At 40.8% G+C, this 16,794-nt stretch overlaps 1 protein-coding gene across 5 annotated transcripts in view; it reads right to left on the bottom strand.

The window, feature by feature from the left end:
* MPHOSPH8 (M-phase phosphoprotein 8) overlaps window positions 1-13,020 on the bottom strand; it is a 59,747-nt gene extending 46,727 nt beyond the window's left edge. For 2 of the 5 annotated variants that reach the window (XM_030307226.1, XM_030307241.1), the window contains exon 1: window positions 12,719-13,020. In XM_030307226.1, coding sequence (XP_030163086.1) covers window positions 12,719-12,943 — 225 coding nt within the window. In that variant the 5' untranslated portion in view covers window positions 12,944-13,020. The remainder of the gene's footprint in view (window positions 1-12,718) is intronic. The other 3 variants (XM_030307235.2, XM_030307245.1, XM_030307254.2) reach the window with 2 other exon arrangements.
* Window positions 13,021-16,794: the final 3,774 nt, after the last annotated feature.

Genomic DNA, 16,794 nt, shown 5'->3' with positions numbered 1-16,794 from the left:
GTGTCTTTGTTTCTTGTTACAGTCTTTATTCCCAAGTCTATTTTTTCCAACCTAAGTATCATTACTCCAGCTTTCTCTTGATATCCATTTGCATGACAGATGTTTCCTCATTCCCTCACTTCCAATCTGCAGATGTCTTTAGGTTTAAAACAAGTCTCTTGTAGGCAACATATAGATGACTCTTGGTCTTTTATCTATTCTGTCATCCCATGTCTTTTGATTGGAGTATCTGGTCTATTTACATTCAAAGTAACTATTGGTAAATATGTATTTATTGACATTTTATTGCTGATTTTGTGGTTGTTTCTGAAGATTTTCTCTGATCTTTTCTTTCATGTTTTGTTGATTTTCTTTACTGATATATTTAGATTTCTTTCTCTTTTGTATGTTTATTAGTGATTTTTGACATGGTTCCCATTAGATTTGTATATAACCTCTTTTACATATAGCAGTCTATATTAAATTGATGGTCATTTAAGTTTGAGCTCATTTTCTCTCCTCTACTCCCCACATTGTAGGTTAAGTATATATTAGTATATCTTACGTCCTTTCTTTTGTGTATGAGTTCCTTGACTGATTTTTTATAGAAATATTCATTTTTACTGTATTTCATACCTCTATACTGTCACTTTTGGTCTATCTTTTCAAAGAGTCCTCTTTAACAGTTCTTTCAGGGCTGGTTTAGTGATTATTTATTTATTTATTGCCCAGGAAACTCTCCTTCTATTCTGAATGATACCCTTGCTGGACAGGGTATTCTTGGCTGCAGATTCTTCCCATTCACCACATTGAATACATCATGCCACTCCCTACCAGCTTGCCAAGTTTCTGCTGAAAAATCTCCCCCTAGCCTTATGGGCTTTCCTTTGTAAGTTACTGACTTGTGTGTTGCTGCTTTAAAAATTTTTTCTTTATCACTGTATTTTGCAAATTTAATTACAGTATGTGTTGGCATGAATCTGCTTTGTTGATTTTGATGGAAGTCCTCTGTGCCTCCTGGATATGGATATTGGTTTCTTTTCCCAGATTAGGGAAGTTTTCAGCTTTTATTTCATTAAATAAAATCTCTGCCCCCTTTTCTCTCCCTTCTTCTTCTCAGACTCCTATAACATTAATATTGATTGATGGTGTCACTGAGTTCCCTAAGCTATTCTTTTTTTTTTTTTTTTTTTGTCTTTACCTATTTTTGAGAGAGAGACAGAGACAGAGTGTGAGCGAGGGAGGAACACAAAGAGAGAGAGACACAGAATCTGAAACAGGCTCCAGGCTCCGAGCTCCCAGTACAGAGCCCAATGTGGGGCTCGAACTCACAAACTGCGAGATCATGACCTGACCCAAAGTCAGACACTTAACTGACTGAGCCACCCAGGTGCTCCATTGGGCTGTTCTTAAATTTAATTTTATTATGTTTTTAGAGAGAGATTGTAAACAGGGGAGAATAGCAGAAGGAGAGAGAGAATCCATGGTCAGCACAGAGCCCAATGTGGGGCTTGATACCACGATCCTGGGATCATGATCTGAGCCAAAATCGAGTCAGATACTCAACCACATGAGCCACACAGGAGCCTCCCTAAGTCTATTCTTGTTTTGTGTAATTCTCCTTCTGGCTTTTGTTCAACTTAGTTACTTTCCATTATGGTCTTCTAGGTCATGAATTTGTTTCTCTGCTTCTTCCATACTGCTATTCATTTCATCAAGTGTGTTTCTCACTTGTTTATTTAAGCCCTTTATCTTTGCTATGTTATTCCTTATCTCTGTGTTAAGGGTATCACTCATGTCTTCCACTCTTTTCTCAAGTCAAGTGAGTATACTTATGATCACTGCTTTAAATTCTCTATTAGGCATGTCATATATGTTTTGCTTAGATCTCTGACCATAGCGTTGTCCTGTTTTTTCATTTTGGATAAATTTCTATGTCCTCATTTTGTCTGCCTCTCTGTTTCTGTTAAGAAAGTCAGCTATTTTATATATACAATGAAATACTACTTGGCAATGAGAAAGAATGAAATCTGGCTATTTGTAGCAACATGGATGGAACTGGAGAGTATTATGCTAAGTGAAATAAGTCAGTCAGAGAAAGACAGATACCATATATTTTCACTCATATGTGGATCCTGAGAAACTTAAGAGAAGACCATGGGGGAGGGGAAGAGGGGAAAAAAAGTTAGAGAGAGGTAAGGAGGAAAACCATAAGAGACTCAAATACTGAGAACAAACTGAGGGTTGATGGGGGGTCGGGGAGAGGGGAAAGCGGGTGATGGGCATTGAGGAGGGCACCTGTTGGGATGAGCACTGGGTGTTGTAAGGAAACCAATTTGACAATAAATTATATTATACACACACACACACACACACACACACACACACACACACAAGAAAGTCAGCTATGCCTTCTACTCTTGAAAGTAGGAACTTTATGAAGAGGATGTCCTGGTGTGCCCTGCAGTGCAGTGTCCCCTGTTCACCAGAACCTGGCACTTAGAGAGTATCGTATGTTGCTTATACTTGGCTGTTGTATCTTAGTCACATTACCTTTCAGTGCAATTGTTTGCACTGACTCTCTACCTTTGTGGGCTGTGCCTGCTCTCTGTTGTTAGTGGGACCCAGGCAAGACAGCTCTGAGGGGGGCATGCCCATCAGGGAGCTTGGGAGCAGGATGATGTTGTTAGCAAATTTTGGGTTGGGCCACTAGTCCAATGCTGGATTCCTTGAAGTGCTATAGCAGCTGGGAGCTGTGCATGGAGGTGGCAGGGGCTAAAAGGCTGGCATGGTGCATGATCATAGCTGGGTATGGGTGGGCCTGGTGCACGAGAGTGGGTGGGAGCATGTGGCTGGGTGCAATATGCTGGGTATTGGAGTGAGCATGTGTGGCTTTAACAAAATTCATCCTGAGTCCAGGACCAAGGTTAGCAGGCCTGGAGCGGGCGAGTTCTCAGGAGAAATCATGGGCATGGCACACTGCTAGCACATTAGGTAGCAAGTGTTTGTGCAGCTCTGCCTCCTATAGGTGGCTCTGAGTTTATGCTGGTGGGAGTGGAGAGGAAAACAGCACCTGCCAGCTCCTTTGTTTTCAAAGAAGTCCCCCAACATGGTCCAAAATCAGTATGAACAGATCTGTCTCCTCTATGCCCCCAGTGTTGTATGCATGCTGTTTTTATGTTGCCTCTCCACAAAAGTTGCTATCTCTTTAAGAGTGGCCACCTAGCTATCACTCACCCTAGTGGCCAGTGCAGTGCTGAGTCAGGTGACTTTTAAAGTTCCAGGTTTCAAGCCCCACTGGTTTTATAAACTCACAGAACTCGGCTCCTGTGGTTTTTAATGTTATGGGGATTAGTTTTCCCCGTGTGAGGTCCCTGGTGTGAGGGCCCATTTCTCTGCTCTCTCCATGCAATGCAGCTCCCTCTCTCCTGCAGGCAGCCTCTCTCTGCCTTTTTGACCTTCCTAACCTTTCAGATGCAGCTTCTTCTCTATATTTAGTTGTGGAATTTCTTCTGCCAGTCTTCAGATTGCTCTCCAGTTTACTAACTTGGATGGAGACGTTATCTAGTTGTAAATATGGGATGGGGTGAGCTCTGGGTCCTCCTACTCCACCATCTTCCCAAACTCCTCCCAAAAAGGAAATTAAGAAAACAATTCCATTTATAACAGCACCTAAAAGAATAAAACACTTAGGAATAAATTTAACCAACAAGGTAAAAGACTTACAAACTTACTACAAAGCTGCAGTGATCGAAACAGTATGGTACTGGCATCAGGACAGACACAGAAAAATCCAAAAATGAACCCATACATCTACAGCCTATTGATTTCTAAAAAAAATTTTTTTAATGTTTATTTATTTTTGAGAGAGACAGAGACAGAGCTTGAGCGGGGGAGGGGCAGAGAGAGAGAGGGAGACATAGAATCTGAACCAGGCTCCAGGTTCTGAGCTGTCAGCACAGAGCCCAATGCGGGGCTCAAACCCACAGACGGTGAGATCATCACCTGAGCCAAAGTCAGACGCCCAACCAACTGAGCCACCCAGGCTCCCTGGCCTATTGATTTTTGATAAGGGTGTCAAGTCCAATATGGAAACAAATTGTGCTGAAACAACTGGATTTCCCCCCCAAAAAAGGAAGCTGGACCCTACCTCATACCATATACTAAAATTAACTCAAAATGAATCAGACCTAAATTTAAGAAATGAAACCATAAAATTTTTAGAAGAAAACATAGGGGTAAATCTTCAGGACCTTGGATTTGACAATGCATTCTTGAATTTAACTCCAAAAACAAAAACAGGTGAGAGGAGTTCATCAAAATTAAAAACTTTTGTGCATCAAAGGACATTATCAACATAGTGAAAAGGCAACCTATAGAACTGAAGAAAATATTTACAAGTCGCATCTGAAAAAGGATTAATATCCACAATACGTAAACAATTCCTATAATTCAAAAATAAGACAAACAAAAAACTAAGAAACGAAACAGAAAAATAAGGCAAACAACCCACTTAAAAAGGGGAAAGGACTTGACCAAACATTTTTCTAAACAAGATATACAAATGGCCAATAAGCATATGAAAAGATGCTTATCACCATTAGTCTTTAGGGAGATGCAAATAAAACCCATGAGACACTATTTCACACCAGTTACTAGATGGGTATATTAAAAGAAACAAAAACATGTAAAACAAATGTGTGTGAGAATGGGGGGAAATTAGAACCTTCTAACATTAGTGGTAGGAATGTAAAATGTTACAGCTGCTGTGGAAAACAGTTGGCAATTCTTCAAAAAGTTAAACAGAATTACCTTATGGCCCGATAATTCCACTGCTGGGTATACACCCAAAAGAACTGAAAACAGGAATTCAAACAAGTATTCATTCAACCATGTCCAGTAGTGTACTGTTCACAACAGCCAAAAAATGGAAATAATCCAAGTGTCCTTCAACAGATAAATGGATAAACAAAATGTGGTATACACATACAATGAAACATATTCAGTCTTAAAAGCGAAGGAAATTCTGACACATTCTATAAGATGGATGAACCCTGAAAATACTATGGTCGGTGAAATAAGCCAGAAACAGAAGGACAAATATTGCATGATTCCACTTACATTAAGTACCTGAATTAGCAGATTCACCGAGACAGAAGGTAGAATGGTGGATACCAGGGGTTCAGGGGAGGAGAATTATTGTTTAATAGGGACAGTTTCATTTGGAAAGATGAAAAAGTTCTAGAGATGGACAGTGGTGATGGCTGCATATCTACCCAAATGTACTTAACAACTCTTCTGTCTCTGTGCATTTGCCCTTAAAAACATTAAGATGGCAAATTTTAAGATACATACATAGAGAAACATGTATGTGAAACTACAATAAACAAGACTTAAAAATTACCTATTGTCGTTTGCCCATTTTCTCACTCATTTATAATAATTTTTCTTTTTAATGTTTTATGGCTATCAAATCTTTATCATACATTGGGGTGCTTGGGTGGGTCAGTTGGGTAAGGGTCTGACTCTTGATTTCAGCTCAGGTTATGATCTCACGGGTTCGTGAGTTTGAATACTGTTTGTGGTTTCAGCTGTCAGTGGAGAGCCTGCTTCAGATCCTCTGTCTCCTTCTCTTTCTGCCCCTCCCCCGTTCATGCTCACTCTCTCAAAAATAAGTAAACATTAAAAAAAGTCTTTATCACATATATTCCAAATTTTTGCTCCTCCAGATTTCTGGTTTATCTTTTCTGCTCAATATCCAATCTCACTGAGAAGCAAGAATAGATGAAATAGTTTTCCACTTGACCTGCAGGGCACTATTCTATCTTACACTTAACACCTGCCTGATGTTATTCACACAACCACCGAGGCAATAAACTTTCCAAACCAAAGGCCAAGTGCTGGTCCCTCTCCTTTTACCCTTCAACATACCTACACTGCCTTTCAATCATTCTGCCACCTGTAGAAAGACCAACATCGGTCTTGGATTGGAAACTAGTAGAATTGAAAACTAAGAAATAATGGGGAAAAAGTGCAACTTAACTTTTAAAGATAAGCCTCATAATCTTAAAATAATAACTAAGTCTAAACTGATACAGTTTGATGGGTCAGTTACATAACAGGATGAAGGGACCGATGCTTGTGCCCCATTATTTTTATGTGTACATAGAAACAGTAGTATCTGCTACTCAATGTAGCTTTTAAACCCTTATTTACCTTCAAATGGGACAGAAAAAAATGTATATAAATAGAGGAAAAAGACAAAATCAGTATTAACAACTGGGGGATATGCACGAAGGTATATGTGAGGCTGTATATAATTCTTACAACTTTTCTGATGACTAAAAAAAAAACAACAGTAAAAAAAACTAGTAAACATTTACTTCTACATTGAACACAGTTATAAATTTAGTGCTAGCTGTCAATTAAGCTCAACCTGGTCAATGAGAGTAAGTGCATGAACAGCCATTCTCAAGTATTAAGTAGCACATCTCAATTCTAGCTCCATATTTCATTTGTTAATAACTGTTATTGATCTTTATTTCAGCAGTTTTGTTTCATTCATTCATTGAACAAATATTTATTGAAAGTCACTATATGTTAGGAACTTTGAGTCTTAGAGATACAACAGTATAGAAAACAGATTAAATCCATGAACTATATGTTCTTTTACAGAAATCCTGTAGATCCAAATATTGCCCAGGGGTTTGCCATATATTAAATTTCATGATAAATTTATCTTCAAAATGCCAGAAACAGTCTATTTTCTTGGTAGCCAAGTTTTCTTTTAGCTTACTCAGTGAGCCAAACCAAAAAAGGCAGAAGACAGTCCTCCTATCCTCCAAAAGTGCATACATTAGATAATTAGTTAAAATTTTTTTAGAAAAAGTCTCAAGGCCAATGGGTCCCAGTGTATTATAAGCATGAAATGTTAAAAAAAAAAAAAAAGTGCAAATGTAATTAAGCATTTCAATGGATTCCAAACGTGTTAATAATAGAAGTAAAAATATCTAGTCTGTTTTAGTGTTGCTTTAAAGTCGACAAGGAACACGTCAAAAAAATGTTACAATAATCAATAATATTAGGAATATGAAACTGAGAACAGCTCATGCATGTAAATTATTCTCAAATTAGTTTCCCATATTTCTAGCTTCAACTTCCTAAGTAATGGCTGCCTTGCTTGCTGGCAACAATATTATAGATTTTAAATAACCCAATTAATCAAGCAAATATTCAATGTTAAACAATATATAGATATATGTCAGTTAAAATTAAAAAAATTTTAAGCACATGGAATATTAGTAATACTCTCAAATGTTTAGAAATTAAGCAATGTATTTACACATAAGTTATAGCTACTGGAAAATATTTTTACCTGAATGAAAACATAGTACAAACATAATTTATGAGTTGCACCTAAACTAAGATCAGAGGATAATTTATAGTACTAAAGGCATATAATTTGAAAAAAAACAAAGGCTGAAAAACAGTTAGCTATGTATCCACCTCAAGATGTTAGAGAGGAGCCTGGGTGGCTTAGTCGGTTAAGCATCTGACTCATGGTTTGGGCTCAGGTCATGATCTCAGTTTGTGGGTTCAGGCCCCACATTGGGCTCTGCAGTGACAGCATGGACCCTGCTTGGGATTCTCTCCCTCTCCCTCTCCCTCTCCCTCCCCTCTCCCTCTCTCTCTCACTGCCCCTCCCCTGCTCACAGTCTCTTTCTCAAAATAAATAAGTAAACTTAAAAGAGAAAAATTATGTGATCACCTTGACAGATGCAGAAAAAAAATTTTAATGAAATTCAACACCCATTCATAAAATTATTTAGTAACTAGAGATAGAAGGGAATTTCTTTAACCAACTGAGGGCACATACGCATAAATTAAATGTATTTCTGTATATGAGCAACAAACACAATGGAATTTTTAAAAAGACTATTATTGCATCAAAAATATCAAATATACCTAAAAATACATTAAAAAAATTTTTTTTAATGTTTATTTATTTTTGAGAGAGAGAGTGAGACAGAGCATGAGCAGGGGAGGGCCAGAGAGAGAGGGAGACACAGAATCTGAAGCAGGTTCCAGTCTCTGAGCTGTCAGCACAGAGCCCGATGTGGAGCTCAAACTCACGGACCACGAGATCATGACCTGAGCCGAAGCTGGATGCTTAACCGACTGAGCCACCCAGGTGCCCCTACCTAAAAATATATTTAATAAAAGATGTTTAAGACCTCAACACAGAAAACTATAAGACATTACTGGAAGAAATTAAACTGATCCTAAATTTATCCACAGATTCAATGCAAATTCCAATAAAAATCCCAAGTTTTTATGTAAGGAAATTGGCAAGTCGATTCTAAAATCTATAAAGCATTGTTAGAGAAAAATAAGAAAGATCTGCTCAATAAAACATGACCCCCACATTACACTATGCACAAAATCAATTCTAAGTGAAGTGTTAAACATAGAATCTGAAAGGGAAAACAAAAGAGCACCTAGAAAAAAAATTATAGAGAATATCTAGGGTAGAGAAAGATTTCTCAAACCAAACATAAAAAGCACTCAACATCACGACAAAGTTTCCTTACATTAACTATATAAACTGTTCATCAAAAGATAGCAGGGAAAGAGATCTGCTCACATCACCAACAAAAGGTATGAATCAAAATATGTTTCAACAAATCAATAAAGACAGACAACCCAGTAGAAAGAGATTTCATAAAAGAGATAACTAAATCTCCATTAAGTATATGAAAAGATGCTCAATGATTTCAACACTGATTACTAACGTAGGATCAGAAAAATACAAATTAAAAGTAGGAAATACCATCATGAACCCATCAGAACTGGCTAGAAATAAAAAGTCTGACCATATCAAGTGCTGACAGGATGCAAAACAAAAGGGAATCTCATAAACCATTAGTAATAGTGTAAATTGGTACAACCGCTTTCAAAAATAGTTTCCACTGAACGTTGAAGATACCTGTGTCCCTTAAGTCTGAACAATTCCATTTAGTGTTTATAACCAAGGGAAACATGTACACAATGTATCAGGAGACATGTTCATCACAGAAGCATTATTCGTAACAGCCAAAACCTGGAAACAACCCAAATGCCCCTTAACAGTAGGAGAAAAGATAGGCTGTAATATATACATGCACCCGAATAATGTGCAGCAATGAAAATGAAATAAAATACAGCTCCACACAACATGGATTAAATCTCACAAAGATATTGTTGAGGGAAAAACCCAGACACACAAAATAAATATTGTGAAATTCCATTTAAATGAAAGAAAAAGGGGCACCGGGGTGGCTCAGTTGGTTCAGTGTCTGACTACTGATTTCGGCTCAGGTCATGATCTCACAGTTGCTGAGTTCGAGCACCGCATTGGGCTCCACGTGCTGACAGTGCAGAACCTGCTTGGGATTCTCTCTCTCCCTCTCTCTCTCTCTCTACCCCTCCAGCACACACTCTCTCTCAAAATAAATAAATAAACTAATAAATCAATAAATAAATGAAAAGAAAGTATGAAAAGAAAGAAAGAAGGAAAGAAAGAAAGAGAGAAAGAAAAAAACAGGTAAAATGACACTCAAGTGTCAAGGAATGCATCCTTAGATGGAAAAATTACAAAGCAAAGCACGAAACCTATTATCATATAATAATTCAGGACAATGATTCTGGGTGAGGGTGGGGGTACTGATCGAAAAGGGGATTCAAAAGAGGTTTTTAGGGATGGCAGTCTAATATTTCCTCATTTGGGTGGAGGTTACACAGGTGTCGGCTTTGTGATAATTCACTAAATTGTGTAACTAAAGTATTTACTTATACACTACAAAATCAAATCAAATGCCCATAAACTGGCACTAAAAAAAATGCCAGTTTTTTATTATACAAAAATGACTCCTATTCAAAATTGAAGGTAAAACCCAAGATTTGTCAGATTCATTTAATTCTTCTGAAAACATACAAAAAATTAGTTAGCAATAAACTGAAAGAATATATAAACGCCAATCTATAAATTTATATATAAATTTAGCATTGATGCTGTTCCTCCAAGCCAACCCTCATCATAATGACGGTCTTAGTCTATCTATCAGGATAGCACAGTCTGGTGGCTTACGAACAACAGAAATACCATAGACGACAAGATTATAAGAAGGCCAAACAAACTGCTACCAGGACACTTTTGTTTTTCAACTGGCTGGCTCACTCAGCAGTACTTCTAAAGTAACTGCCACAGTCCTGTTCTGCTGAGTTAATACTGTTCATCTTACAAATCACTCACTTGCAAGAGCATCTAAAAATACAAGGCCCTGAAAACTAGAAATCTCACCCATTTGTACCCTTAATGTCTTAAACACTTAAGCTTCTTAGTTTCATCCACTTTTGACTAGAATATGAGACTTTGGGTATAGTGCCTACAATTCTTTGGGACCAGATATATTAAATACTGTATGAACTTAACTATACTGGAATTAAAATACATTAAAAAATATTATACCAAATAGGTGAATCACCTTAATTCTAAGGCTTTTACTCTCTTAACCAAATATTTTTCTTTTTCTTTTTTTTTTTATTAATTTTTTTTTTCAACGTTTATTTATTTTTGGGACAGAGAGAGACAGAGCATGAACGGGGGAGGGGCAGAGAGAGAGGGAGACACAGAATCGGAAACAGGCTCCAGGCTCTGAGCCATCAGCCCAGAGCCCGACGCGGGGCTCGAACTCACGGACCGCGAGATCGTGACCTGGCTGAAGTCGGACGCTTAACCGACTGCGCCACCCAGGCGCCCCACCAAATATTTTTCTAAATATCTTTTTTTTAAAGGTTTATTTAATTGGTTTAAGGCGGGGGGAGGGGCAGAGAGACAGAGAGGGAGAGAGAGAATCCCGAGCTGGCTCTCCACTGTCAGTGCAGAGCCCTACACAGGGCTCAGGAAACAGGAGATGACAACCTGAACTGAAATCAAGAGTCGGATGCTTAACCAACTGAGCCACCCAGGTGCCCGGATTTTTCTAAAGATCTTATATGTGCCAAGCACTTGTATTAAATGAAGGTGATACAAAAACAGTTTAAGATTGGCTCTATTCTCTTGGGGCATCTGGGTGGCTCAGTTGGTTAAGCATCCGACTTCAGCTCAGATCATAATCCTGTGGTTTGTGGGTTCGAACCCTGCGACAGGCGCTGTGCTGACAGCTCAGAGCCTGGAGCCTGCTTCAGAGTCTGTGTCTCCCTCTGTCTCTGCTCCTCCCCTGGTCATGCTCTCTCTCTCTCTCAAAATAAATGAACATTAAAAAATTTTTAAAAAGACTGGCTCTACTCTCATCAAGGCGCTTTTGTAATATATTTGGGAAAACTATACAAAACAAAGTTCCTACGTTTACTGTATTGCAACTAACAATAATATTAATGGCATTAGACTTCAATTATTTATCCTCAATAGCCAGAACTTTTCAGTGTAAGCAACCGTGTACGCTACAATTCATCTCTATATCCTCAGAACTTAACACTGCACCTAGCACAAAATATGTGATTAAAAAAAAAAAAAAGTTTGCTGAATGAATGGACAAAAAAATTAACACAAAGTAGCACGTGACAAATAGAGAATAACAGACAATAAAAAGAACATACCGATCCGACTACGATATGGGACCTTTGGTCATCTCACACTTACCTACTGAGACCAATTAGTTACTAGTTTCCTTATTGTCCATCCTTCCACCCTCTCTCCTTCACCCCAGCCTGCAGTCCATGATTCATTCACTCATTCAATCATGTGATATACACAAAGCACTTACTGCACGACAGGCAGTGGATTGAGTACCACTGATACAAAAAGTAATAATAACCATATTTCCTGTATTAGAGGAGCCTAAACCTAGCAGGAGAGGCAGACATATATAAAGATTAGTGCTTTAAGTGCTAAAACAGAGGTCTAAACAAAGTGCTACAAGGGCATAAATGAAGAAGCACCTCACTCTGCAGGGACCAGGGTCAAAAAAGGATTTCACAGACAAACTGACTCCGGGAGAGAGAGTAAGACCTGAGAGACTGAGGAGAAAGAGAACAGTAAGCGCCAAGTGTGATGAAGAATTTCACGTATTACTGTGTGGCTACAATCACATAATACGCAAGAAGAGAGGAAAGATAATGGTCAGGCTTTGGAGACCTTTAAATGCCACCTCCTGGACGCGATTCTGAGCACGAGAAGATCTGAACGATCTGAAAGCGGAAAACCGATCACGGCCTTGGAAAACACTGAGACGACGGCGTGGACAACGGACTATGAGAAGCGGCACGATTTCAGCCTCACTCCTTGCCAGCACCGAGCAGTGGCCCCAGTCAGTTATCTAAACGCTGATGACCGTGACAAATCCTTCACCAACGGTCGGCCCCCTTGATACTCACACACCGCATCCTACACTGCTTCCTCTCTTCTGGCCACACAACCCTTTCAAACTTCTTGAAACGTACCCTCACCGCCACAGACAGCCCAAGAGTCCGTCCAGGGTTGTCAGCGCAGGGCTCCCAACGTGCGCGCGCTTGCGTCGGCTCTGGATGTCACGTTCCTTTCCCCCGCCTACGTCGTGTGTCTGCCCAAGCTTTTCCACCTTGTGAATTCGGGGAGGGCTTCGCGTTTCCGCGCGGCAACCCTCTACAAACTCCCATCGCTCCCCGCTTCTGCACTTCAAGCCCTGCACGCCCAGCCTCGCCTCCCCCGGCGCCCACGTACCCCCTCCGTCTTCATGTCCAGTATCTTTTCCACCTCGAACACATCCTCCCCGTCCTCCTCGCTGTCTCCAACGGCCTCCGCTCCTTTCGTGGCTGCGTCCTTCTCTTGGCCCACTGCTCCAACACCTTCTCCTTCGACTTCAGGAGACTCACCATTGCTGTCGGCACCTGAAACAGCTGCGGTCACGCTCGCTTCCTCCGCAACCGCCGCAGCCGCCGCCGCCATAACAGGAGCCTAGCAAACCGCCGAAGACGAGCGGCTGCGACACACACCCTGGCGGCTCCTCGCGCTCCGCACTCGGCTGTAATCCACTCGGGCAGCGTGACGCGACTGAGAGGGAAACCCGCCAATGGCGGGCTCGGGACCCTGGAGCGACACGCGCTTGAGCCAATCAGATGGAGGCGGGCGCGCCGGGGCCCCGCGGAGCCTACGGGAAGCGGGCGGGCGGGCGGAGGGGCGCTCCGGCGGAAGGGCGGGGCGGCTCGGGCCGTGAGAGACGAGCGCGCTGGGCGCCTCTGGCGCAGGCGAGGGGTACCGGAGGGCTGTTCGGGAGCCCCTGACGCGAGGGGTGGGAACGGCGCGGGGGAGGGGCTTGTCCGGGCGCGTGAGGAGAAAGGACGGAGGCTGGCGGGGTACCTCGGCAGGGGGCGCTGCGGCGTGGAGCTGGAACGGGCGGCGGAGGCGGGCTCCCCGGTGCTTCCCGGGTCGGGAAGGGGTGGCCGGGGAACACCGGAGCGCGGGAGCTCGCCCTGGAAGAGAAGCTGAGGCGCTTAAGGGGGGTGAACGCCGCGTGGGGCCTCCTCCCTCGTCCGGAGCGCGCAAGGGCCCAGCCCTGGGCCTTCTAGGAAAAACAGCGCCCCCTCCCGCCCGGACCTGAGCGGGCCGGAACGCGATGCCCGGCCTTTCGTGCCTGTGTAATTTTGATTCGTTTAACGCATGTGAACGAGCCAATCAAACATAATTCAGAGTTGTATTGTATTTTATTAAGTATTGTTTAAAGATAGGAGAAAATTTTTTTTAATGTTTATTTTTGAGACAATGCGAGAGACAGAGTGCAAGCGGCGGGGGCGCTGACAGAGGGAGACACAGAATCCAAATCGGGCTCCAGGCTCTGAGCTATCAGCACAGAGCTGGGGAGGGACTTGACTCAGGAACGGTGAGATCATGAGCCGAAGTCGGACGCTTAACCGACTGAGCCACTCAGGCGCCCCGGAAAAAAAAATTTTGTTTTAAGGAACTGGCCAAAAAACATTTGTTTTCCAAGTTCTAGAGATTTTTTCCCCATTGAAAACATTGACGTGATAAAGTATTTTGTCCCCCTTATGAATGATTGACAAAGATAGTCATCCAAAGTTGCTAGGATAATCCACCTAAGGATAAAATATTTTTCTCACTTTGAATTGCAAATAAAATCTTTATGGTAGCAAGCTTTTCATTTTTTTGTGTCTTCGAATGGTGGACTTAATTTACAAGATTTCATTTAAATTAACTCTGAGGTTAACTAAAGAATAATTTATGGTCCAGCGGATCCATTTGGAGAGGCACATCAGATCTTTGAGTGGGCACAGTGATTTATTAGTTTAGTTTAGTAAATGCATCCTGTGTACCAGGACGTTACTAAGCATTAAGAATACAAAACACTCCAGCGTGGCATTAAAATATAGCTGACTGTATTGGAAGATCTCATTGGCTTTATTCAACGTTGGGGCAGCATTCCATTTGGCAAATAGAAAGGAGATCCGAAGAAATGCAGAAAGAAACAAGCTTCGCAAGGCAGAAAGGAGGTGGGGCATGGAGTCATAAACGAAAGGATTATTTCAGAAAAATTCGCTGTCCTTTGGGGGAAGGCTGGGGTCTATCAGACTACCTCACTAGTACAGCTAGGAAATTCCAGACTCCTGGTTAAGATTATATTCCTAGAAGAGGCTGAGACTGCAGTTAGGTTGGGTATGGACTCTCGGTTTGCTGATGTGGGGCTTGGCACAGATAAGTGCGCTTTGGGCCTGTCGTCTCATTCTTAACGGTCTCTCTGCCTGCCACAGACTCAGTCTAAAAAGGAAGACGCAACAATTCTAATAATTGGATATCTTTTTTAAAATAAGTTTTTAGAAAAATACTGTAAACAACATCTGTTGATGAGAGAAAGCTCATTTTTTCAGAATTTCAGTTAATACGCATAGAAGAAAAGATAGAGGATCACAATATTTCATGAAAATGATTCAGGCAACAAAACCATGAGGTGAAAGATTGATGACGAACTGGCTGCCAAAGTATCTCTTCACAGATTATTTGTTGGTTGTAGGGGAAACACAACTTCACATTGGAAAACCCACTGATCCATATTAGCATTACTAAAAGTAAAAGAACCAAACCATATGGCTCCTGTTGACAAAAAGATTGATCCTTAATCTATTCAGGACCTTAGATCAAATTTCCAGTTTACAAGAAATATGGGGAAAGAAAAAGTGGAAACAATCAAATCCAGAATGTGGGACATCCTTTAGGACGACTGACCTTGTTTCTTCAACAAGTCAATAGCAAAAGAAGAGGCAAGAGAAGACTGTTCTAAATATATAAAAATTTGGCAAAATATTTTAAATGATGGGATTTATATTGATTATACTATTTTTCTGCTTTTATATATTTTTGAAATAAAAATTTATGTTCACTGTAAAAAATTTTTAATTCAAAAGTATGTAACAGAAATAAAGTTCCTATTCCTCAGATGTAACCAGTTTAGAATACGACAGATTTTTATCTCATACATGTATAAACACCCATTTATATAACTTTGAAATGTGCTCTCTTCCACATTGTTCCGCAACTGTAATATGTACATGCGTATATAACATATGCATGTGTGTGCGTCCATATGTAAGACGAATTTCCAGATGTAGAATTCCTATTAATAAAAGTTATAGGTCAAGGAGGGTACTGATTGAAATTTGGATTAATATTGTGAGCACTGGGCGTTGTATGTAAGCGATGAATCACGGGAATCTACCCCCAAAACCAAGAGCACACTGTATACTCTGTTAGCCAACTTGACAATAAATTATATTTAAAAAAAAAGTTTGGGGCGCCTGGGTGGCGCAGTCAGTTAAGCGTCCGACTTCAGCCAGGTCACGATCTCGCGGTCCGTGAGTTCAAGCCCCACGTCGGGCTCTGGGCTGATGGCTCAGAGCCTGGAGCCTGTTTCCGATTCTGTGTCTCCCTCTCTCTCTCTGCTCCTCCCCCGTTCATGCTCTGTCTCTCTCTGTCCCAAAAATAAATAAACGTTGAAAAAAATAAATAAATAAAAAATAAAAAAAAAGTTTAAGTAGATTATTCAAGTTTACCTAAGTAGTAAATCCTTCAGTATATGTATATCATTAGGAAACAATACCAAGTAGTCATTGTACACAATGATAAGCACATTTGTTTAAAAAGGAATATGTTGAAAGAGAACTGCAGCCCTGACTGGAGAGACAGAACTTCTCAACATGGCTGACAAGGTCCTCCCTGGCCTGGACCCAACCTTGCTCCAACCACAGCTCACCCCACTCCCCTCCCTTTATCTGCTCCAGCCACACTTGCCTCCTGGTCAGGCTAACCTGCTCATCCCCCAGGGTCTTTGTACATGCTGTTCCTTTTGCCTAGAATGCTTTTCTCTCCCCTCTTACCTGACATATCCACTCCCATTTATCACTTCCTCAAGAAAGTCTTCCCTGATCACTCACTACAGCTGTAATTGTGCATGCATTAGACGATTGATTTTTTATATTGTCTGCTCCCACTGTAGTCTAAGCTCCAGGGGGCAGAAGCCATACCTGATTCTTCTCTCTGTTGTATCCCCCACACCTAGCACAGGGTCTGTCACAGAGTGAGTACCCAATAAATATTGAATGAATGAATGAGGAGTTTCAACAGCAGTCACCATATGTAAACATTAACTAATTATCTAAATGTTCAGGTGGTCTCACTAATTTGAGGGATCCCAGAGCTAATTGGTGTTCCAGAGAGCACTTTGGGAGATCCAAATTAAGGCAAAAAATAAATTTGGATTAATATTGCAAAATTTTAGGGGTGCCTGGGTG

The sequence above is a fragment of the Lynx canadensis genome, chromosome A1 (assembly GCF_007474595.2).
Source record: "Lynx canadensis isolate LIC74 chromosome A1, mLynCan4.pri.v2, whole genome shotgun sequence".
Classification (NCBI taxonomy): Eukaryota; Metazoa; Chordata; class Mammalia; order Carnivora; family Felidae; genus Lynx; species Lynx canadensis.
This window is presented reverse-complemented; position numbering and strand designations above follow the sequence as displayed.